A 24046-nucleotide genomic window follows, 5' to 3' on the forward strand; every position below is an offset into this window, starting at 1 on the left:
TTTTTATATGGGGATGAAAAAATGGGCATTTGATCAGGATTTGGATAATGAAATGACAGTTTACAACTGAAAATACAGTATGTCAGTGGGGAGTTCTGACGGTGTGCCTCTTAGAGTGGCTGCCTAGAGGTGGCTGTGAAATGTCACTTGGTTTCACCAGCCTGTGTGACTCTTCAGAGTTCTTCACATGCAGCTATAGGGAGGCTTTCTGAGGTGTGCCTTGCGTTGCTTTGTTCAAGTAAGAAGATTCACAGTTGGAGGAAGGAATATCATTATTGATGGAGCAAGTGTTTGTTTAAACTTAAGGTTTTAAAGTATTTAATTCTTTGTCTTTGAAAGAGTGATCTGTTCACCTGTAGATGATGGGAGAATTCAAAAGATTCTTTGGGTGGTTTTTTTTTGGTCTTTCTTATATTCTTTGTGGAAGGCATATTCATGTCGTGAAACAGTACAAAAACTGTGCAGTGCAATTACTGACAAGTCAAGGTTACGTATTAGAAAATGCACTCTTACTCTTGTGGTGGTTGTATGTCACAGTGCCTTGTGGTGGTCGCAGGTTTGAACTTTCTGTGTATGCAGTTCTTTGTGGGCTGTTACTGCTGTTGTGTTGCCTGCATTGATTTTTGCCTCCATTTATTCTTTATTGCAGTCTAAAAGTTGGTTTTAATTGGTTGCCCACAGGATTGGCTTGGCTTCTGCTACTTGTTAAGAAAAACACCTCTGTCTCTGCAGGTAAGAGCCTTTGAATTGAAGACTTCTTTATATACATATTGAGTGTATTTTAAGAAACATTTGAAGCTTTTGGGATCTGTGACTTGGTATCAAAACACTTGGGTCATATAATCTATAGCTAGTCTCTTTACTTTTGACTCACACTGGTGATGGTGGTTCTGGCAATGTTCTTGTAAAAAGAATTTTCTGCCATGCTAATGATCTGTTGTTTCATCAGCATGTGGTAGTCCGGAACACTCCCCCAGTTACTTTGCACTGTTGGAAAATGTAGTTACTTTGCTGCAGGCCTCAGGTCTGCATGTTTCTAACTGTTGGAGTTTAGAAGTGTATGGTGATTGGTTCTAATTAGGTTTTGCAGCATTTAAAAGCATCAGATAGTCACCCCTGAGCTAATCTGAGACTATCTTACAGGTTGATTTTAGCCTTTAAAAAAAAAAGGGGGGGGCAAAACTTCAGTCTGTAGTCTTAGCTTTTGCTATATATTCTCAGCCTGGATACTTAAAATTCCTCCTACAACACCACTGTTACTGCATTTCTTAATCTTTGTCCAAGAAGTGCCAAATATGGTGTGTTTGTGTGTACCTTGTGGGTATTCCATTGTAATACTCCCCAGGGGCTATCTTCTAAAGTCATAATTTGAAAAATGCATACATCTTAAAAGGCTGGTGTGGTGTGTTTATCAGTTTATACGTACAACCAAAATTCTGCTTATCTTACTAGCACATAGATGGAAGAAGTAATATTGTCATCTTGTACACCTTTTTGCACTGTAGCATCAAGGCTTTTAAAGACCTTATTGTCAAGACGCATAAGGATGCTGTTAAAGGTTCATCAGATCAGTTGGATCAGGTTGATTGTTGGCAGGCCTTTACTTTCCATTTTTGATCTCTGCTTGCTCATGGGGGTGGCTTGTACATGATACAGCTCTAGGATTTTGTGCTTCTGGTCATTCCAAAAATACACCAAATACAAAATGGCAACAAACCCCACTTTTAAGGCAGAAGTACCGTTTTGTACAGGATGCAGCCTGAGAACACCTCTAACAGCCCAACGAAAAGCATTCAGTGCACACTTCTGTGACTGAAGTTGTTGTTCCTTTTGTGTTTATGTTGATCTTTGAACAGTGAAATATTTGAGTAGGCTTTGCTTTTTCATTTGTTGGACAAACTGAGTGAGTGGGTAATTTGCCTCCTCAGTGTGTTTTGGAAAAAGTCAGATTTGTGAGTGCTTAGAAGTGTGATATTTAGCCCTTTTGGTCTTTCTGATTTTTCTTTAAATCACAGAAGTGAAACTAATGCTTTGTTAAAGCACTGAAATCCTGAAAAATTTGAAGCAGTTATGTTCTGAGTTCACATTGTATTTTTTGCTAAAAATATTTGATGAAGTCCATAACTTTCTTTACATTCATACCATGCTTGCATAATAGCAAGCTCAGTATCATGCATGGAATTAACTATGCTGAATTTACTGCAGCTAGTTTTTCTAGCAACTGTATGCTTAACCAGCTGTTAGAGGTTTTTTTTTTTTATTGGTAGTGATTTAGTGGACCTAAGTGAAATACTTTGTTAAAAAACTTAGAGATATCTCTTAACAGATGTAATGAAGTTCTGAATTTCGTGCAAGATTGAAACACTTGCATTATGCCAGGAGTTGTGTAAATGTTCAAATGCTTGAACTCTAGGAGTTCTTTGGTTAGTTTTGTTAGAATCTGTTATTTCATCTTCTGCACTAGATTAATGGAATCATTAGTAAATGCAGTTATCTACCACATGTCCTGCTAAAGAATATATGATGTTCTAAGCCATCAGATCTGAGCAAGAAAATCTTCCCAAGTTTCCTTTGTTCAACTAATGGCCACATTGCATTGTCATCCCTTTCGCATTAGTAAAGAAATAACTAAAAGCAATCTCCCGCTTAACACAAGAAGCTCCAAGGGTGTAAGTGCTGTGTAGAAAAAATTTCTGAAACTCATCTCTTTGTGCAATAGGTATTAGAGAAAATGTAAACTTCCAGCAAGGTATGCTGTGAGTATTATTTTAGTTTTCAAAGCATGGGTGCAAAACCCGAGACCTGCTTGCCTCAGGATCATCTACTTCAAAAGCAATCCTGTAGCATAAGGTAGTAAATTTCTGTTTTGCAATCCCCTCTATTATGGCTTCCTTAAAGTAGTCAGAATTTTAATTTTAACTGAGTTTCAGATATTGCCATAGATGTTAGGCACATTTAAAATAAAACTACAGAATCATTGAAAAATACTGTAGTTATTGAAAAAATGTTTTAGAACAGTGCAGAAACGCTTACATGCTTTTTTAGATGCATACACAGTTCTTAACTAGGACACTTTTTTCACTGGCCATTTATTTTGCTGTTGGAAAATGATTGGGCAATGAACTTTATTCTCAAAGTTAAATGTGTCACTGGAAGAGATAAATGCAGGATGCTTCTTCTGTTACCTTGCCATGGAGATTGGAAAGTTGCTTAAAAAAAACCAAACCCTGAGCCATTCTGTTACTGCCATCCCTTGGTGGAGTGAGTAGGGGTTTTCTTAGTGGTATATACAGTTAGATTATTTAAGACCTCATGTTTGTCTTGCAAGTTCTAGTCTCTCTTTCAAGGCTGTGTAGTAAGAGCTTGGATGTTCACAGCGGCTGGAGGAGCAGAGCTGTCTTTGCCAGTGGGCTTGTCTGCTGTTTCCTTGAGGGACAAAGGTCCTCTGTACTTTTCTGGTGCCTTTAATACCCCACTGTTGGTTGAGTCCTTTAGTGTATGGAAGGAGTTAGCACTGGTTTACTGGGCAACAAAATACTTAAGTACCCATTTGAGTAATCTGAAGTTCCATCATGCAATCAGAAGAATTGCCTTTTTCTTTTGCATAAAAAGTGTTGCTCTTGTTTTCATGAAATACTGAATTCAGCCTTATGTGATGTGGTTAAATTGTGGATAGAGGTATTCAAGGTGTCTCTACTGTAAAGTGTTTGGAAGACCTGGACAGGCAGATGCAGCTGACGTAAACATTTGACTGTGTGCTGGGGTACAATAATTAGCTGAATGTGGAATGTTGGGAGGTAGCTACTGATTGGAGTTGGTCATAGATTTGGCATATGGCCAAAAGTCTTTGGTGGTACAGTGCCTGCCAGTGTTGCGTTGTATCATCCGGTTCATCCTTGACTTCAAATGCTGAGCTAACAGTATTTGTGACTGATGGGAGCCTTAGAGGTTTCCATACAGATACTGAGCTGGCTTGGACTTGTAAGTCAAGAGTTTTCACAGATGAAGTGGCTCAGGTGAAACAAGGTGCTACTGGTTTAGGATGAGAGGCTGGCTTCTGAACTGGTGAATTGTGCTGTTATTACGATGATGCTTTCAGTCTTTACTGAAGACTTGTCAAGAAAATTTCCTGTTTATGTTGAACTTCTGATATGACCTCAGGGTCTTCTGTGGATGTGTACAAGCTAACTGTCAAGATACAGCTGTTTAAAATTGATCTTAAACTTCCATGAACCTCAGCTGCAGAGGTAGAAGTCATTTACTTGTGCCAGAGATGTAAGATGTAGTACTAGACAGAACATCTGCAACTATTAAACAAAATGTACTTTGTTTTTGAAAGTTGTAAAGGCCAAATGTCTAACTAGGATAGGCATAGATATTCATCTGGTTTAGGTGAGGTCTCTACAGTCACCAAATGTCTGGGGCTAGTTTATAGCTGTTAGCTAGCTTCATGGTCACGTAGAGCTCTTGCCTTTGCTAGGAGAGGAATAACAGTATAATCTAGATGGTTGCTGTCAGGATGTTGTAAGTGCCTCGCTGTTGCTAGTTGTCCATAATGGGTTTTTGTTCATAACCAACCCACTGTTATGTTCCTAGTCATCTTCACCTGGCAGGAGATAAAAGCCCTCCCCAAATGAAGAACTGCTTATTTCCCATAGGTGTGCAGAATTTTTTGCAGTCACTTTGCCAGGTACAGTGGATACCATATCGATGTATGGTAAATTAATGTTGTTTGCTTGGCTAAAAACCTCATTTGCTTACGTTCCATTGAATATTCAACTCCTGATACAATAGTTCTGAATTTTGCCGTTTCTTAGGTGTGTTTGTTTTTTTTTATTCCCCTGACACTTGTGGGTCTTAGAACAGTTGTTTTGGAATTTCTAGTGCAAAATGTATACTAATTGTGTTGATGTTTAATACTTCAATCTGTATGAAGTAAACATGAAGAAGGAACGTGCAAAGATTAAGCATGTTTATATTCCCAGATGATGTTCGGTGTATGTAAACAAATATAGTAGATGGTGTCTGTAGGTAATTGCATGGTGTCATAAACAGTAGTCTGACATAGCCGTTGCCTTTTCTCATCTGCAGGTGTGTGTTGTTTCAGCGCAGCATGGCTGTGGTCATCCGCTTGCAAGGTCTCCCGATTGTGGCGGGGACCATGGACATTCGCCACTTCTTCTCTGGATTGACCATTCCTGATGGGGGCGTGCATATTGTAGGGGGTGAACTGGGTGAGGCTTTCATCGTTTTTGCCACTGATGAAGATGCAAGGCTTGGTATGATGCGCACAGGTGGTACAATTAAAGGGTCAAAAGTAACACTCTTGCTGAGCAGTAAAACTGAAATGCAGAACATGATAGAACTCAGTCGTAGGCGTTTCGAAACTGCCAATCTAGATATGCCACCGGCAAATGCTAGCAGGTCGGGACCACCACCTAGTTCTGGAATGAGTGGAAGGGTTAACTTACCTACTACTGTACCTAGCTTTAATAATCCTTCTCCTAGTGTAGTAACTGCTTCTACTACTGTGCATGAAAGCAATAAAAGCATATCCACATTTTCTACTGCCAGTATGGGGACTGCACCTCCAAATCTTGGGAGTACCTTTGGTAGCCCAACATTTAGCTCAACTATACCTAGCACAGCATCCCCAATGAACACAGTACCTCCTCCACCTATCCCTCCTATCCCAGCTATGCCATCTTTGCCACCAATGCCTTCTATTCCCCCGATACCTGTTCCGCCTCCTGTACCCACACTGCCTCCTGTTCCTCCAGTTCCTCCAATACCCCCTGTGCCCCCTGTACCTCCAATGACACCTATGCCTCCCATATCAGGAATAGCCTCCACCCGTAGCACCTTTACCCACTGGAATGAATGGGTCTGGAGCAGCAGTGAATATGAACAGCGGATTGAATCCATTGTTTATTGGTCCCATGAATCCTGTAAATCCTATCCAGATGAATTCTCAAACTAGTGTCAAGCCAATTCCAATCAATCCAGATGATTTGTATGTCAGCGTTCATGGAATGCCCTTTTCTGCAACAGAATCTGATGTGAAAGACTTTTTCCTTGGGCTCCGTGTGGATGCAATCCATATGCTGAAGGATCATGTAGGTCGAAATAATGGAAATGGATTAGTTAAGTTTTTTTCTCCTCAAGATACCTTTGAAGCTCTGAAGCGTAACAGAATGCTAATGATTCAGCGCTATGTTGAAGTTAGTCCTGCAACAGAGAGACAGTGGGTGGCTGCTGGAGGCCACATAACTTTCAAGCAAACCATGGGTCCTTCCGGGCAGTCACACCCTCCTCCTCCCCAGGCTCATTCTAGGTCCAAATCTCCCAATGGGCAGAAGAGGTCACGGTCAAGATCTCCCCATGAGCAGGGTTTCTGTGTTTATTTGAAAGGTCTTCCCTTTGAATCGGAGAACAAACATGTGATAGATTTTTTTAAAAAGCTGGATATAGTTGAAGACAGCATTTATATAGCTTATGGACCTAATGGGAAGGCAATCGGAGAGGGTTTTGTCGAGTTCAGGAATGAAGCTGATTATAAAGCAGCTTTGTGTCATCATAAGCAGTACATAGGGAATCGCTTTATTCAAGTCCATCCAATTACTAAAAAGGCAATGTTAGAAAAGATTGATATGATTCGTAAAAGATTGCAGAACTTCAGTTACGACCAGAGAGAAATCCTCATGAATGCTGAGGGAGAACCAGGCTCGCCAAAACTGTGTGCGCATATATCTAATATTCCCTACAATATAACAAAAATGGAAGTAATTCAGTTTCTAGAGGGACTGGCAGTAGAAGAAAACTCTGTACAAGTTCTTGTTGATAATAACGGGCAAGGTTTAGGACAAGCACTGGTTCAGTTTAAGGCTGAAGATGATGCTCGTAAGGCAGAGCGTTTGCACCGTAAAAAGCTGAATGGAAGAGATGTTGTTTTGCGTTTGATAACTGTAGAAGAAATGAGGGATATTGAGAGAAACCCACCGTCTCAAGGGAAAAAGATACTGAAAATACCAATACAGGGAAATGCGACTGTGCCAGGAGCACAGGGCGCTGGTGGTGAGGAGCATGCCTTCTTGGGGGGAAATTCTAAGGATGCAAACAATGGTCCTCCATTTAATTTTCCTGGTAACTTCAGTGGGTCTGGCACATTTGGTCCCCCTCTACCACCACCTGGAATAGGTGGCTTTCCTGATTCTAGGCCAGGAATACCTGCGGTTGGAACTAGTGGTTTACCTGGTGCAGGTATTGAGGTCCCAGGTTTTGCAGGTGGTCCTGGTAGTTTGAGTGGACCGGCAGGTTTTGCAGCAGGGCCTCAGGCTTTTGGTAATGGTCCTGGCAATTTAAGTGGACCCCCTGCCTTTGGTGCTGGTCCTCCGGGAATTGCTAGTGGTCTTGGACATTTAAGTGGACCTCCAGGGTTTGGACCTGGACCAGGAAATATACATATTAGTGGACCCCCAGGTTTTGGAACAGGGTCTGGGAAGCCAGGACCAACTGTCATTAAAGTGCAAAATATGCCCTTTACTGTTTCAGTGGATGAAATTTTGGATTTCTTTTATGGTTACCAAGTGATCCCTGGTTCAGTGTGCTTAAAATACAATGAAAAAGGCATGCCCACTGGAGAAGCAATGGTTGCATTTGAGTCTCGTGATGAAGCTATGGCAGCTGTTGTTGATTTAAATGACAGACCTATTGGCTCCAGGAAAGTAAAACTTGTTTTAGGGTAGCTGTTAATATGAAGTAGTTGTAGAATAGATATTCATAGTGCTGTGATAAATGCATCCGGATTGGTTTTTATAGTATTTCCAGGATAGAACCTGTGGATTGTTTAAACTGTACAACAGATCGGTTTTGGTTAAGAGCGAGCACTGGGTTAGCCATTATGTAAGAAACACTGCAAGGAGAGATGCGCAGTGGATCTTCCCATACAAACGTGTGGAGAAACTGGACAGATTGTTACTCATCATAGAAGTTTGGTAAACTATCCTGGGCACAGTGCTTATCAAGGAATCTAGATTGGTTTTACGTAGTTTTGGATAAGGGAAATGGATGAAGTCCGTGAAGCCCTTCAGTGGGCGCTCTTGCAAGCCATTGTAAAAAAGATAGCTCTTTCTAGGTTTGGTTAAAAGCTGGCTGAATTTGCTTTGTTTACAGGTCAAAGCTTTGTTTAAAGTCCTGATTTTACTCTGCAACTGAATGAATTCCCAGTGTACACAGATTGTTTTGTGTATGTATCTTTATTTCCTCCAAGTTTCTCACTGTATGAACAGTTGAATTATGCCCATTGCTGATGTGTCTACCAAACTAATTCCTATAAGTATGAGCAGAATTATTCTGTAAAATTCAAGCTGTTCTTTGTGGAATAACCTTTAGTTATTTATATATTGCAATTATAACTCTGCAGAATAAGACTTTTGCCACAAGTATAGATAACCTCAAACATTATCATATGAGTTTTCTAGTACACTTAAAACATTTGCAGTAGAAGTAACAACCTGAAAATACTCATTATTGTTTAAGTAGCTTGATTTGTTAGGATTACATGAATCAGTTGGGATAGGATCTTTGACACTAGTTGGATATTGATGTTGTATTTCTCGTGTCTCTTGAACTCCTTACATAGAGTCTCTGCTAAGAGAACCAAAGTGGTGATTATTAGTAGAAGATTGGAGTCCAACTAAAGTTTTAAATTAGTTTATGTACGAAAGAAACTTTTATCTTCAGCAACTCTGTCGTGAATTACTGCTATGGGTGAATTCAGAGATAGAATTTATTTTTCTCCAAAACTTGAAAATACTGAGTTTACTATATATTTTTGCATTAAAGTTGTGCTGTTGTATTCAAAGTCTGTAAAGAGTTGCCATTTTCTTTGCTGTGCAGTAAAACCTTCCATGGAAAAACAGAATTGAAAAGGAAGTTATTACACAAGTGAAAAGTAGATTTTTTTTTTTCTTTTAATTTTTGGTTCATTCTTGCTTGTCTTATGATAAATTTTAAGACATGGGCATTGCCTGGAAAATCCTGCTATTCCCTGCAAATCATTGTACTTAAACATAGTAAACTTTAAACTGTTTTGGGTTTTTTTGGACAAAGACAAAAAACCCAGTGCCTTTTGGTGTTGCATATCATGGAACACTGAAGTGGATGGTCAGGCAAAATTGAGAGGTGCAAGTGGCAACAGTTTTATTCATGTGCTGTCTAGGAGAGATTTGAAAACCTGTGCAGCGCTGCATCCTGAGAGGATTTCACAGTACAGGAATATGTGGAAGGATTGCATAAAGGTGTACTTCAATAAAGAGGTGGTCGCGTTACACAGATGCTTCTGTAATTCATTAGCATAATTTTGTTTTGACAGATTACTAGGTGGTCCCAACTTTGGAAAAGTCATGTGATTTGTATATACTGTTTAAAATTAAGCCTCCTGTTAATAAAACTGTCTCTGAAGCTTCATGTTATGCGTTTCAACAGTCTTTGGGAGTAATGTTTCAACAGCAGATCTTTGTTCCTTCCTCCACCCAGAAAGTCTGAAAGTACTCTTGCTGATGTCAGAAAGATGTGTGAGTAGGAGTCAAGCCTTTCAGTTTATTTTTAAAATTTTTCTCTTTGTTTTTTTAAACAACTTTTATTAAAGTTTCATACTATATTGGAGTTATTTGGGTGCTTGTTTCTTCATGTTTCACATTAGAATAAAAACGCTGAAAAGGAAAACCTGGCTTCGTTGTTCACAGAATTGATTTAAGGTATTAGTGTGTGTTGGCTTGTGGAAACTGGTGATAACTTTTTTTCAAGTTCAAATGAATCACAACAATGCTTGCCTTGTTGTGAAGTGTAATTAAAATACAGGTGTCTGGAGTTAGATGCACAGTTCTGTGTTACTGTCTTGATTTCAAGTCTGGATGCTCTTGGTAATGGATACAGGGTTATTAGTGTTTGTGTTAAGACACAGCATGTACTATGAAACATGCTTGTGTGCCTGTTCCTTTGGACTTTCTAAAAGTGCAGGTTTGTCCTAGAAATCTTTCACTTTCTGATTCTTGATTTTTCTGTATGGTCTAAGGATGTTTAAATGTTTATCTAAAAAATTGTAAACCCATTACAAAAAGCTATTGGTGTTGGGAACAGTAACATGGATGGAATGCTTAAGTGAAGGATTTGGGGTGGGGCAGGGGCCCTTCATCTTGCCAAGCAGTTGATGCTCCATATCTTTTCCATATCTCCCAGCTCTGGAGCCCTCAGTACAAGACAGACATGGACCTGCTGGAGTGGGTCCAGAGGAGGGTCACAAAAAATGATCAGAGGGCTGGAGCCCATCTGCTGTGAGGACAGGTTTAGGCAGTGAGGGTTGTTCAGCCTGGAGAAGAGAAGGCTCCAGGGAGACCTCATTGTGGCCTTTCAGTACTTACAGGGGGCCTACAAGAATGATTGGGGCAAACTCTTCAATAAGGCGTGTAGCGTCAGGGCGTAATGGTTTTAAGCTAAAAGAGGGGAGATTTAGACTAGATATTAGGAAGAAGTTTTTTACAGTGAGGGGGGTGAAACACTGGAACAGGTTGCCCAGAGAGCTGGTAGAAGCCCCATCCTTGGAAACATTTAAGGTCAGAGTGGACGGGGTTCTGAGCAACCTGATGTAGTTGAAGATGTCCCTGCTTACCGTAGGGAGGTTGGACTAGATGACCTTTAAAGGTCCCTTCCAACCCATGCCATTCTATGATCTTTTAGTGTAAATTAGTTAATATCTCCCCTTTCTTGAGAGCAGGCTCTTAGGAAAAAATAGGAAGCAGTAGGATATTTAGAATTTCTGTATGTGCTATGAACAATAGAGCTGCTGTCCCAAATAGTTGTGGTTGATAACTTCAAGGCATATATAGAGAGAAGTTATCAAATAACACTTGGAGATAGAAGATGTCTTCTATAACAACTCCTTTCATGTTAGAAGCAGCCTTAAACTGCACGTTGTGCTAACTTACGACTTAAAACAGACTACATGGCTAGGTTTGGTAAAATTGCTTACTTTGCCCATGTTTATATTCATGAATAGCCTTAAAAATAAGGAGTAGGACCTCTGAGGTCCCATCTCCAGTGTGGAAGATGCGTAACTGCTCTTGCATATACACATCAAGGCTGGCTGCTAACAAGTGGTAGCAAGAGAAGGAATCTGCTAATGGACACTGCTCAAATTTGCAGTTGTTTTGGCCTTGATGCTTTGAGTGTCAGGAGCCGACATCCTGTTTAGCATTGTTGGAACAACACAGTCAGTGACACTGTCCCAATTTCTTCAAGTTATGGAAAAAAGGTACTTGTGTTTACATGACTGGTTAAGCTAGTGTTTTTAGCAGCTCCTTAATGTGTTAGTTTCCAAGTACTACTTGTAAAAAAGTGGTAAAGTGTTACATTGACAGTGCAGTTTCTGTTAAACATGCATATTTTTTGTCATCCCATTCAAAGAGAAAGTATGCATGTAATAAAGTATTCAATGATAAACTTGTGGCCTGTATGGAAGATCTGCGACGATTAGATGAAAGCGTGACTTTAAAGTCACCACGTTGTCAGTTATACTTAAATGTTGCAGTCAGATTTTGGTTTTAACACAGGTCAGTTCTGTAGTATCAGAGAAAACATTAAAGCTAGTTCTTTATTGATGAGTTGTTGTTGCCATGGTCTAAATGTAGATTTAAGAGAGGTTTGGGGCTTTGTAGGTTTAAAGAAAACTGAAGGATACTTCTTTATTCTAAGTGGTTTTCATAGCATTTAATGTTTTCCTTGAATGTCAATGCTCCGATTTTGTTGTGAGTGGAGAGGAAGATCACTGTGAAAATGAAGACTATAGCCATGTGACGGTTGATATCGAGGGTCTGCCTTCTGAAGAACGTATCTACTGGTCAGTTCTGCGAAACTGCCTAGGCTGTTCTGAAGAAGCCATTGCCTCTATTGTGTGAAATTAGCAGCTTGTTTTGCTGAGACTTGGTGCACTAAAGACTGCAGGCTTTAGAAAAAAAAATATTCCAGTTACTTATGCACACCAGTTGTGCATTAACTAAATCATTATTTCAGTTGTATTTTGTTTCCTCCTCAGTCTTCTGCTGTGGTGGTTCCAAAGCGAATGCTGTCGGTCCTCAGTGTTTTGCTCAGCAGCGCGTGTGCCTCTGAACCGTGTTGCCTTCTGATATGCAAAATCAAAACAACTACGTATTATGGACCTCTTAAAGCCTCTGGTTGGACAACAGACCACTCTTTGAGAGCAGTTGTTTTAGGATGATTTTCCAGATACGTGGATTAGACCCTGAATTGAAGGATCGTGATTCTTGTTTTGTAGTGCAAGCAAAAGACTAGTTTCTGTCTTTGACAAGATAATTGGTTGGAAGGAAGCAGTTTTGAAACTGGACTGGTGTGTTAGGAAACAGTTTGAGTCTAGAGACATACACAGATTAGTTTGATGTCAGTTTGCTTCTTTAGATATTGTGCAGGTCTTTAAAATGAGGGGAAAAAAAGATGCTAAATTCTGTTGCTGCAAGAGGTTTTTCAGAAACAGTGCCTCGGGCCTGGAAGCAGTGTTGACACATATATGCGCTCGTCTTTGCCCTTTTGCAGGTTTGCCGATGCTCCCTTCTGTTCTGTGGTTGTATCTTTCATGTTTTTGGGAAAACTGAGCTAGAATTTGTGTACAGAACGAATGACTCTTCAGTGGAAGAGGAAGTGAAACTGTAAATGCTTCTGCAGGAAGAGTAACTTCAAACGGTGTTTTCTTCCTATCTGGTTTTGGCAGTGAGAATATGTCTGTAGTTGAAAGATTGGCTTTCTTACAGAATGAATCTGGTTGGCAGTATGCATTCCACTTAAGGTTTGTGTCTGTGCACTGAACTCCTGCTCTTTCCATATTTTATGATTGGGTAGGTATACTGTAGCTTATTTGCTACACAGATGACTGACAGTAATATTCTCAGAGCTTTGTTACTACATGGAATGTTTGGGTGTTGTTTGTGCAGGGAGTGCTCCTGACTTGGATGCTTTTCACTCGTGGATATAAATACCGTATGTAAGAAAAGCAGCCTTAAAGTGTTCCATTTCTCTAGCTCCAGACTGAACGCGGGTGTCGGATGACTTAGCTGTGACTCTCTTCACTCACTGGCACTCAACTTCTGTGCAGCTTCCTTTGTTATCATTCTGGTTTTATATATGTATTGACAGCATGGCAACTTAGGAGAGAAGCAGCCAGATTAATTCTGACCCGAGTTCCTTTACTGCTTCTGCAGAGTCAAAGTGTACTCCTCTGGCTGTTTTTCTCTTGTATGCTTTCCTATAGCATATGTCTTAAGTTCAAATGGTCTTACCAGTTGCTTCCCAACTGTGTTAAAAGTAAGCTTCAGAAACAGTGAATATATTTCCTTTTAACGTGAGTCTTATTTTCACAAAATCAGTTTTGTAACTCTGTATTTACTATTCTCAAATGCTTCAGGTTTTTCTCCCCAAACTTTTGGGAGGTTTTTGTTATGAAATACCAGTGAAATAGACTGTATTTCCTCATTCTGTTGGAAATAGATCGCAGCCAGGATAACTTCAAACGGTAGAGTTCGTATTGCCTTTACAGCACATGGTTGAGGGAGTACAATTTACCTGTAAAGTTTAAAACTTACAATTTAGGACTCGGAAGGCTTGCACAAGGCAAACAGGAATAGATCCTGCCTAAAACTCTAGGTTGGCATAGTTTGGCTTTTTGGACTGCTCACAGCTTCTGGAAGGCTGGTTGGTGACTTTCTGAAACCTTCATATTGTAGTTATGGTTTTGTTAACCAAAGAATCAGTAGTGTGGTATCACTTTGATTTCTGACCATCTGAAGGTAGGTGAACTTCCAGCTAGCTGTTTCATAGTTCTGAGCAATTAGTCTCATTTCAACTATTTCCTACTAAAGGTGACTGTGTGGATGCAGTGTTACTCTGTGTGTCACTAGGAAGCTTAGAAATGCTTTCTAGTCACTTGGAAATAAAGGCAGATTTTGGGAGGAAAGTAGCAATATAGTCACAACCTGAACTGTTTTAGGAATTCCTTGTAGGTGCTTTTGATTGAGTGCCTTTTATGATAAAATTTACAAGACCACTGTCACTAAAATTTTAAGCCTCTGTGTAGCACCTCTCTGCTTAGTGACCTTGCTGTGGTGGCATTTGCCATATGTGCTCCATTATGTGAGCTTTTTAAGAAACTTGTGGTTTTGGCAGTATAACCAAAGCATTGGTGCTTGTTTTGATGGGAGGACGGATAGGAAATGTGAAAAAGTCCTTTCTTGTTTGAATAGGAAGCTCAGCTTGAAAGTGAAAATGATGGTTGCTGCTACCATTTCATTATTAGCCAAATGTTTCTAATAAAAGGGCAGTATTTATAAACCTTGTGTTCTTGAGATATGCTAATGAAACCAGCTACAAATGCAGAAGGACTAATTAAAATCAGTTCATTGAATGTAAGGGAAACCTTTAAGGAGGGGAGGCAGAGTTACTAAATACTGCTAATTGACTTGCCTAGGATTCCCCTGCTACAGTCCAGCATGGCTGCAGAGCCAGTCTTCTGTGTTAGAGCTCCAGTCTCATGGATAAATGGAGTGTCTTTCATAGCACGTAGAGCTCTTTTCATCTGTGGCCTTGAACGCTTTCAGGAGGTGAGGTAAGTGTGTATGCAGGTTAGCGTCTAGCTAATTTGTCTCCCGGTAAACCAGTGACAGAATCTTTTCATCCTCACATTAAAGGCACGATAATGAAGTGGCATTAGGGTTGAGGCCAAACTTTTCACTCCTCAGCTTTAGTGAAAACACCCAAGTGATGCCCTCACGTAATGAAGAATGTTTGTGGTTCAGAAACTTCAGCACTGAGCTTGTGTGAAAAAAGAGCAGAATAAACAGGGAGTAGATTGTTAAATTCTTTAATATGAAATTTAAATCAATCTAATTTAAATCCACTTGTTAATGATAGTATGTATGACATACCTAATCAATCTAAGTTGTTTGCTGTTAAACCTGAGCCCTGCAGAGTCTTACAAATTCTTAGATTGTAAATCAGAATTGATTTTGATGGTCAAGGCTGTTTTAAAGTTTTTACAGACAGCTGTGGTGGTTGTCACGTAAGTCAGTAATAACCCCTGTGTGTATATAATAAAAGGATTTTGAGTAAACTGGATGCATCTCTTAAAAAAAGCCTTTCAAGTCTATCTGAAGAATTAAGTACACAACACTGTGAGGTACTGCACAAATGTCTTGGATTTTTCTGAAGGCTTTTTTTGTCTTCTGGACATTCATCACTGCCTTTGGGTAGCTGACAGTGTATTTTGGTTAAGACAGTAATCCAAGTGGCATTTCTTCCTTGCAATGCAAGCCATACACCATGCTATTTCTTTGAATGAGAAGGTAGTATTTGGCTACCCTAACTGCTCCCAAAAGCAGAAAGGAGAGTGTGCAGTGTTTTTCTTCTGCTGGACAGCTTATGCTGCTTTTCACGGTGAAATTTGACCTTAGTTGTGCCTTTAAAAATAACTTCAAGCAGGAGCAAGAGTAAGTTTTCTGAAACAAAACATGCTTTGGTTTAAATAAAACCAGTAATAAACTGATGTAATATAAATCCTAAAATATAAATATAAATAAAATATAAATATAAATCCAGATAATGTCATATCTCTGTGACATGTCAGCTGTGTTCAGTGCAGTGACTTGACTGAATACGGCCGCAGCATCATTTAATTCTGTTACTGTGAAAGGTGAGACGAATCCGTGTAGCTGAGTTCTGTGCTAGCCACAGCGTGGTGGTGTAGTATGGCATCTTCCTCTCCATCTTGTTTAGTCTTGAAAAGATGGTAAGAACCTGTTGTTTTGAATGTTGCTGAGCAGCCACACTCCAAGGTCACTTAGTGTGTAAATGTGAAAACAGATACCGTTTTAATATTTTTGTGGTCTTTAAATCACTCTGCTACACATAAAAGCCCTGTTGGTGAAGAGCCTGCGATGGACAAACTGCTAACATGCCGAGCCTGTCTGATGTTTTGTCCTGGCTGCTGCCTGTCTCAGTTACTCAGCTGTTGTTATACTGTGCAGATAGAGCCCTGCTGCCCAGAGAACATGTAACTTGTGACCTGAGTTTCCAGCTTCCCTCTAACGGTGATAACTCCAAGTCTTTCTACTTAGAGTAGATGTAACTTAGTTCATGCTTTTGCAGCTGTTAAATTTACTCAGGGTCTTTTATCAGAGAGGTTTTTGCTCAGAAAATGAACACCAAGATGTCACCTCAAAAATCATGGTGCTTTTAAGTAATTAGTGGTATGTTGAGGTACTTGCAGGTGAAGCTGCAGTGTAGTTGAACTAAAGAGTAGGAAACGGTGCCTCAGCCTAAGGAGCTCAGACTGAGAAGTGGAGGAGCCATAACCAGCTTGATTTACTTGGAGCATGGGACAGAATGTTTAGCTATTTGTGCCTGAGATGGGACTAGCTGGAGTTTTAAGGGAAAGAATGAGGCCTTACTTGAATAAGGCAAAGATTTCCACTGTAAAATGGTGTGTTTGGGCTTGTTACAAAAGTAACTGTGGTTGAGCTTTTAAGTCTGATTTTCAATTAAGTTGTTCTTTACCTTTCAGTAATAAATACTTAAGAATCATGAGATGGAGAAGCAGCTGAATAAAAGATGATGAAAGGAATGAAAAAAATCTTAATTGTTAGAAGTCAGTGAGCACTTCTCGAATTGCAGTTACTGTTCCAGCTTAAGCCAAATGACTGATTGACTCCAAAGACCCAACCTGCTTTAAGTTAGTTTTTCAAGGAAATGGTTGTTGATACGCAGCTCCTAAATGCTATGAAGAACTTTGAAATGCATTTTCTTTTGCATGAAGAGCTTGGAGAAGTAACTCAGATTTTGCTTAAATTCAGGTGTTAATTTAAACCCTATTGTAATTTAATGTATTACAAACTGTTACTAGAAATAGAATCAGTGTTGACCTGTCAGTTTGTTTACTTATTTTTCAGAAAAGTGGAGGGGAGTAGTAAAGGCACACAGAGGCCTTTCTTGGAGCTTGTTGGTTGTGATTAGGGGGGATATTGGTGCTGCTTGTTGGTTGTGATTAGGGGAGATACTGGTGCTGCATACGTTAAAGGTGAACATTGAATGGCGTAAAGGTGAACTTGAAGAAAGTATTGTTTCCATAGAGCTGGGACTTGGCTCTTGTTTGTTAGGGGGGAGAAAGCTGGAGTAAAGAAAATTAAATTACTGAAGTTGATGTTTGCATTTTTTGCCCGAAATCACAATCACATTTGATTTTTTTTTATGCTTTATTTCAGCTTTTTAAAGTGTTGCAAACTTGATATTTTTATTGTACAGATATTATTTAGATACATACTATATCATAGATATTTTGTTAACCTATGGATATGGTGCTTAGGGACATAGTTTAGTGGTGGACTTGGCAGTGATAGATTAACAGTTGGACTCTATCTTAAAGGTTCTTTCAACTTAAATGATTCTATAAATGGCAGCTTTGCCTTCTCAGGCAGTTGCTGCAAATGTCCCAGAGCACATGCTCAGCATTTGCACCCGTGGGCTGCCTTCAGACACACAAAACCCCAAAGTTTTGTGGTGATACTGGAGCTTCAGGGTTCATGTGAAGACAACTCAGTAAGTAGAACGAGGTCATAACTTCTATGCGTAATGGGCAGTGCCTGAGGTGTGCAGTAGTCACTAACCTCTGCATAAGCCTTGTAGTCAAATTTAGAGCTCGGAAAGGCTGGCGGCTTTGCCACTGCTTCCCTCTGGTCGTGGCTTGGAGAGGTTCAGTGTCAGCACGGCCTCTTGTCACACTTGTCAGCTTTCTGGTGTGTGTCTGTCCGCCCTGGGAGCTCTCATCCCTGAAATCATGGCTACCTGATGGACCGTGGATACTCCTTACCGTCTGCCAGAGTGGTTTGCTTAGGAAAGTGTTCTTAATAGTGTTCAATATTCTTTTTTTAACAATTAGCAGATGCCTTTTGTTTCAGGTTTTCTGTCAAATTTGCAGTAAGTTCATTAACCCCCTCCCACAACATTTTGATTGATCAATCAAAACGTATGGTGACAGATAACTTTGAAAACAGTATAGATAATACTGATTTACTATCTTCCTGTAGTTATGCTGGTCTTAACCATCCCTGCTCCAACATCCCAGGAATAATGAAATGGTAGTAGAAGTTGTAGCAACTTACGTTCTCTGCACAGCTTCTGGGCTCTGGGATGAGACTCAATGGCCCACAGAACAGTTGGTGTGCTGAAAAGAGCACTATTTGCTGATAGTTTTTGTGTGATACAAACCTAGCTGTATGATTTGTTTTAGAGCTTTATGGAATTCAGGAAAGTAGGTTTGAGTTGGAATTTTTATTGTGGTGATACTTTTAGAAAGTGATGCTGACAGTACCTTGGCACCAGTGTCAGCTTTGTAATACCAAAACCTGAAACGTTTCAGGCTGCCCCCTGAAAATTGAACTGTGAAAGCATTGCTTCTGGTGGTCTGCACGTTTTGGGGATCACAGCAGGAGAAGAGAGAAGCTGTTTTGAAGAAAATAGGGTGATAACCACAAGATGTGTGATTAAACTAAGCAATGGACAAGGAGGGGAGACTATGGGAAGTGCAAGATTTATTGACTGGGGTGGTCTGTTACGTGTGTTAGGTGCATCTCTTGAGTGGTTGGGTAGCATAAGGCCAAGATGGTGAAAGTTGCAGTTGGTACATACTGCTGGCAGGATTGCTGGCATTTCTGTTGTGTTTCGAAGTAGAATGTAAGGCAGAAGCCCAGTACAAAATGAGCTCATTGGAAATCATCTGTCCTTAAGCATGTGTATTAAAGCCTGAAATTTAATTAACCAAATTCTTAAGGTATAATATTTGGTGTACACTGAAATAGAGCATGTTGGGTATCTTGTACAGTGAGGTCGTTGAGAATTTATTAGTGTGGTTAACTAGGAACAATCTGCAGGTTTTCTTGTGCTGAATCCTTGCTTAATGTTCCATCTTCTGTGGAGCAATGAAATCAAGCCAACCCATAAGACTGGATTTCTTGGTAATACTAACATTTTCTATCAGAAATCAATCCTGGTACTACTAAAAATACTGCTGGTGGTGGTTGATGCCATGAAGTTAGATTTTTCTCATCCTTTGGGTGATGCCATGGGTTCTGTGAACTTCCACACTGGGGTGATCTGAGTCACAACCCACGCTTTGCCCTGTGTTCCCACTCTTCACCCCGTCTTCGCCAGCCTAAAGGTAAAGGGAAGCCTCTGGCTTTCAGGCTTAGCACGGTATGGAAGCGGATAAAACAAATCTTGGAACTCAATAATTTTCAGCTTACTTTGTCTGACATTCAATCCTTAGTCAACTAAACAGTGGCACTCCTACTGCAGAGGGATAAGTATGGAGGAGTTTGTTTATGCTTCAAACACTCCTATGTGGCATTTGGGGGAAATGTGAGATCCTCCAAATCTCTGAATTGGGACAGTTAAAATCTTTCAGCACTCTTGTTCTGGAGATTTCTTCAAGCATAGGTGGACAGTGCTTTCTTATATTTTACTTGCTTTTAAGCTTTGGTTAAACTGAATCACTAGAAGAATGATTATAAATTAATATTAGACTTTTCTATTGAATTGATTTTGTTTGTATTGGAGAATGTTCTTTTCTGTATGAAAGGAAATTGATTTTTCTGTAGAATCATGTGAAAAGAGTTGGAAGTTTTGAAATGCTTATATAAACTTCAGAAAGTAGCAGGTAATTCATTATTCTTCTGAAGGTGTAACTTGGATCTCCTACATGATTTTCCTATAGTGTAGCAATTTTTTTGTCTGATTTTTTTAGGACCAACTTCTTTACTGGTGTGCTTCAATTCAGTGTTAAACAGCTTTGTTGCAAATGGGGGATCTATCTGTCCATGTGTAATACACAATTATTGGAGTTCATGATCCTCTTTACAGGGAAGAGGTGTCATCCACAGTAAAACTGATTTTGAATTTTTAAACTGGACCTCAGTTTGGTTGTCTGAGCACTTCTTAAAGCTTATGTAGTCCAGAGCCATTATGTGTTTTACTTGAGTAACTGGGAACAACATCTGGTCAAGCAGTGAAAGACTTCTCTGGAGTATGTGCTCAGGATCTTAGACTTCTGTGGGTAGTATTTTGCTCTAGTTTGTAGGAGTAACACTGGTGATATATTATTTTTACTCAAAATGTGGTGTTATACCTATCTATATCAATTCTAACTAAAGGCAAAAAGTATAGGTGCCTGATGCATCTGAAGCTAAGTGTTGGAAACTTGTCCCTTGAGAAAGGAATGTGCAGAATTCAGCTCAAGATGCAACTTCACAGGTGATGCCTCTCAACATTGAGATCCCCAAGTGGTGAGAGCATTGGATCAGATGTGTGTGGCTATTGTCAGGATAAATTGTTGATCGTGGGGGTATAACATAACATCAGTGTGATTTTTACAGGCTGTTTCTAACAGCAGCACTTACCCGTGGCTTGCTTATGTTGCCTATTCTTCCAAACCCACTATGCTGAGATGCACCTAGTGGCTCTGTTTTATGTATTTTAAATGGAGTTTGGAGTTTGTGGAGTACTTGGCAAACTTGAATTTCTGCTGCTAAAAGCATTTTGTGACTTCCATACCATACTGTACCTTAATCTGCCAGCAGCAAGTAAGTTGGAGAGATTGTTAAATTGGCGCCATTGCAGGCTGTTAAGAATCAGTCTGTAATAACACACATGCAATTTATAAAGGATTTAATACCTTTATGGAAAGCAGTTTGCTGTAGCTGCTGGTTTTGCTTTGGAAATGTCCATTGTTTTCTGTAAACCAGAAATTTCAAATAATAGGCATCAGTATTAGTTATCAAGGGTGGCTATGGGGGTGGTAAATAAGAAACAAATTAATTTTAAGGTTTCTGGAACTGTTGGAAAATAGAAAAATTTGACCGTTGCAACAAATTTAAGTAATATTCTGTCATAGTAAAGATTAATTGTTGCAAGTCTAAAATCTAAATTTATTGTGTGTATGAATGGATATAAATGTAAGTATGTGCTGTGAAAACTCAGTGAAACGACATCACGTTTGTTTTTGAAGTGTTGACTTGAATCTGCAAGCTGAATGAGATTGGTGTTCTTTGAGTGCATGCCAAGGAGAAAGGGAAGGCTATTAATAAAAAAAGTAAAACCCCAAGTTCTTTCAGTGTAATACACCAAACTGTATGCTTAGCCTGGATCAGAGCCTTTGTGCACTGTTTGAGCGTAGTAACCACTAGAAGTTCTTGTCTCGGGTCTGTTGCACAGCACTGGTAAGTGATGAAGCATTACTGCTTGGGCCATGTTCAAAACTGTACTCGCGGTGCAGCGCTTGCTCCTGGGGAGTAAGCTGGCACATGCCAGCTGGGCAGCTTTCAGAGTGCTGAAATACCGAGACGGTGTTGCAGGGTTGCGTGGATGTTCAGAACACAGACTCTGGAGAGAAGAGAAGGCATGGCAGGCTTCTGCTTAAAGAGAAGCAGGTTGGGAGGTTGTATTAGGCGTGGGGTTTTCTAAGTACAAGGTGGCATTTTCAAAGCTTTCGGGATGGTTGCACCTCCCACAGGAATAGAACAGAGCCTCTGTGGAGAGAGATGGAGATGAAAGTTAACTGATACATTTCATGTAAAGAATCCAGCCTTTTATAGGAAAGGAGATGCAATTACGGTAGTAAAATACAGTTTACTACGAAGAGTAAAAGTAAATTCCAGAATTCTTGCTTTAGGGAGGAAAAGGGAACATTTGAGTCAATGCTTATAATCATTTAATCCTGTTTAAAAAGAGCTGATAACTGAAGTTGGGGCTAGTTTTCCTAATTACTGAAGCACTCCACTATTTTTTTTTCCATTCAGTATTTGTGTGTGTGTGTGTGTTTGGGAATGAAAATATATTAAGCTTTTGATCTATTTAAGCTTTTCTGATGCAGACAGGTTTCAAGAGATTGCATGTCTCCCACTAACTGTGAGCAGAATATCTGCGTGAAGGTGCTTACCTAGAGGCTAAGCAGATCTTCAGGCTTGACTGAAATGGATGCTGTGTCTTAACAGACCACCTACTCCTTCCTCTTGCTGCTGAAATACCCAGACTAGGCTGTGATCAGGATTTTCTGCTGCTGTTATTCAAGGAATGGATTGAAACTGGAGAACGCACAGAATGTATCTGGAAAGCTGTGAGGTGGAAAAAATCTGTGTGGGCTCTTCAAGGATGTCTGTAGGCAGCAATATAGAAAACAATTGCTGGCTGAGGTTCAAACTGATGTTTTCAGATTAAACATGAATTATCTGAATCTGTTAGAGCTGTCTCTCCTCACTCCATAAGGGTTCTGTCCATAGTTAAACCTGCTTTCTTGTTATCCCCCAAGTTGGCAAGGAGGGAGTACAGCCTGTGAGAAGAACAGCTCCTGCTCAGCTGCTCCAAACAACCGGCCTGGCTGTACCACATGTGTCCATGTGTTGTGTGCATCAGCTGGTGCCCTGTGATCTCCAGATGGAGCAAGAGGATGTAGTGGGAAAGATCCTTTGTGGTTTGTAACTTCCCAGGGGTTCAGAAGAACACCTGGGCTGTGTTTCAAGGGAAATCCTATGCCATTATTAAATCCAAAACGGTAGGATGAGGTAGCCCTGTGGATGTTAGTACATCGAAAGGTGAATCCTTGAAATGGTGGAGTACTTTCATAATTTCACTGCTGGAGAAGACAGACAGCAGATGGGAGGTGGTCAGGGGTTAGGACTTGTGTCACTTAATGTCCTGGCTTCACTGTGTGGTTTAACAGTTCCAATCTCAAACTTTCAATTTTTCCTCAGCAGTGTCATTGTAACATGGATAAATGTGTACAGGCTTGTTCTGTGTGCAGCTTGAGACCTGTAGGAATGGTTTCTTCCCAGGAAGGGGCCGCTGTTTGGGCATGCGAAAGCTTATAGGGAGCGGTTTCTTAGAGGTTACCTTCTGACCATTTATGCTCTGGTGGGGAGGAAAGGTGGCTCCTGGTTCTGTCTCCTGTTGGTACAGAAATCTCTGCAGTAGAGGAAAATAATGGAGAAGTGGTGACACAGGAGCCAAGGCTGGCTGTCCTGATCTTCCCTGTTGTCAAACCAGTGGTGTCATACCAGCACGTCGGCAGAACTGCAGGCTGCGTAGATGCAAGGCTGAGAGACGTAAGCTGGTCTGGTGAAGTGGAACCTGTACGTAAAGCAAACACCTGGTACCTGTGACTTGCGATTTGAGGAGGATCGTATTTATTGAAGGCAGTGGTTTCTTTTGTGAATCGTTTGGGGTTGAAGGCAACTAAGTGTAAGATGGATGGCTCTGATTAGTAGTTCAAACAGGTGACGAGACTACTTCCAACTAGCCTCTTTGAAAACGCTGATGTTAAAGCAGATGATGATGACGACGACCTTAGTAGAACACGGAACTATGATCCTCTTTGCCTAAAGCTTTGCTAATCCTTACTGAGTGCCGGCCGCCATGACTGCAGCGTCCCAGTGCCATGCAGTAGTACACTGACATCCTTCGTTAACATCTGTGCCGGGTAGATTGCAGACTGGGGTGTCGAGGGGATTAAATGCTGTGTAATAAAAGATCATCTCTTCATCGAGATAAATATTTACATCCTGCAAGTATGAGACAGCCACTGTGATACTAGAAAGAGCAAACGATTATTTCTGTATTTTCCAAACTCTGAAGGAGCTTCTCTCTGAAAACTCACGTTTGAAGTACTTGGTAGAGCTCTCCAGCTGTCCAGTCGCGTGAATGTTTAGATGTTCGAAGGCTCATCGTCTAAATTCAGTTTGGGGAATCATGCCTGTTCCTTGAACAGAGGTGTATGCAGTTCGATACGTAATAAAATCTAGTTACCACCGTGCTACAAGACGACGTTAGTTTTCCCTGAGGGCAGCACCGCAGAGAAACGGGGCTCCGGCTCCCGTGGCCGAGCGCGTGCGGATGGAAGGCGGGTCTTGCCGGCTGCGGGGGCGGTTACGCACAGTGCAGCCCG

At 40.4% G+C, this 24046-nt stretch overlaps 1 protein-coding gene across 1 annotated transcript; it reads left to right on the top strand.

Moving 5' to 3' along the window:
- The first annotated feature begins 648 nt into the window (after nucleotides 1–648).
- Nucleotides 649–9726, top strand: LOC104505640 (RNA-binding protein 12-like). The gene is given in 3 exon segments (XM_010157358.1): nucleotides 649–732; nucleotides 5092–5844; nucleotides 5846–9726. Coding segments are annotated over 2 exon segments (2631 nt in total). The 5' UTR covers nucleotides 649–732; nucleotides 5092–5113; the 3' UTR covers nucleotides 7746–9726.
- Nucleotides 9727–24046: the final 14320 nt, after the last annotated feature.

The sequence above is a fragment of the Eurypyga helias genome, unplaced genomic scaffold (genome assembly GCF_000690775.1).
Source record: "Eurypyga helias isolate BGI_N326 unplaced genomic scaffold, ASM69077v1 scaffold1858, whole genome shotgun sequence".
Taxonomy (NCBI): Eukaryota; Metazoa; Chordata; class Aves; order Eurypygiformes; family Eurypygidae; genus Eurypyga; species Eurypyga helias.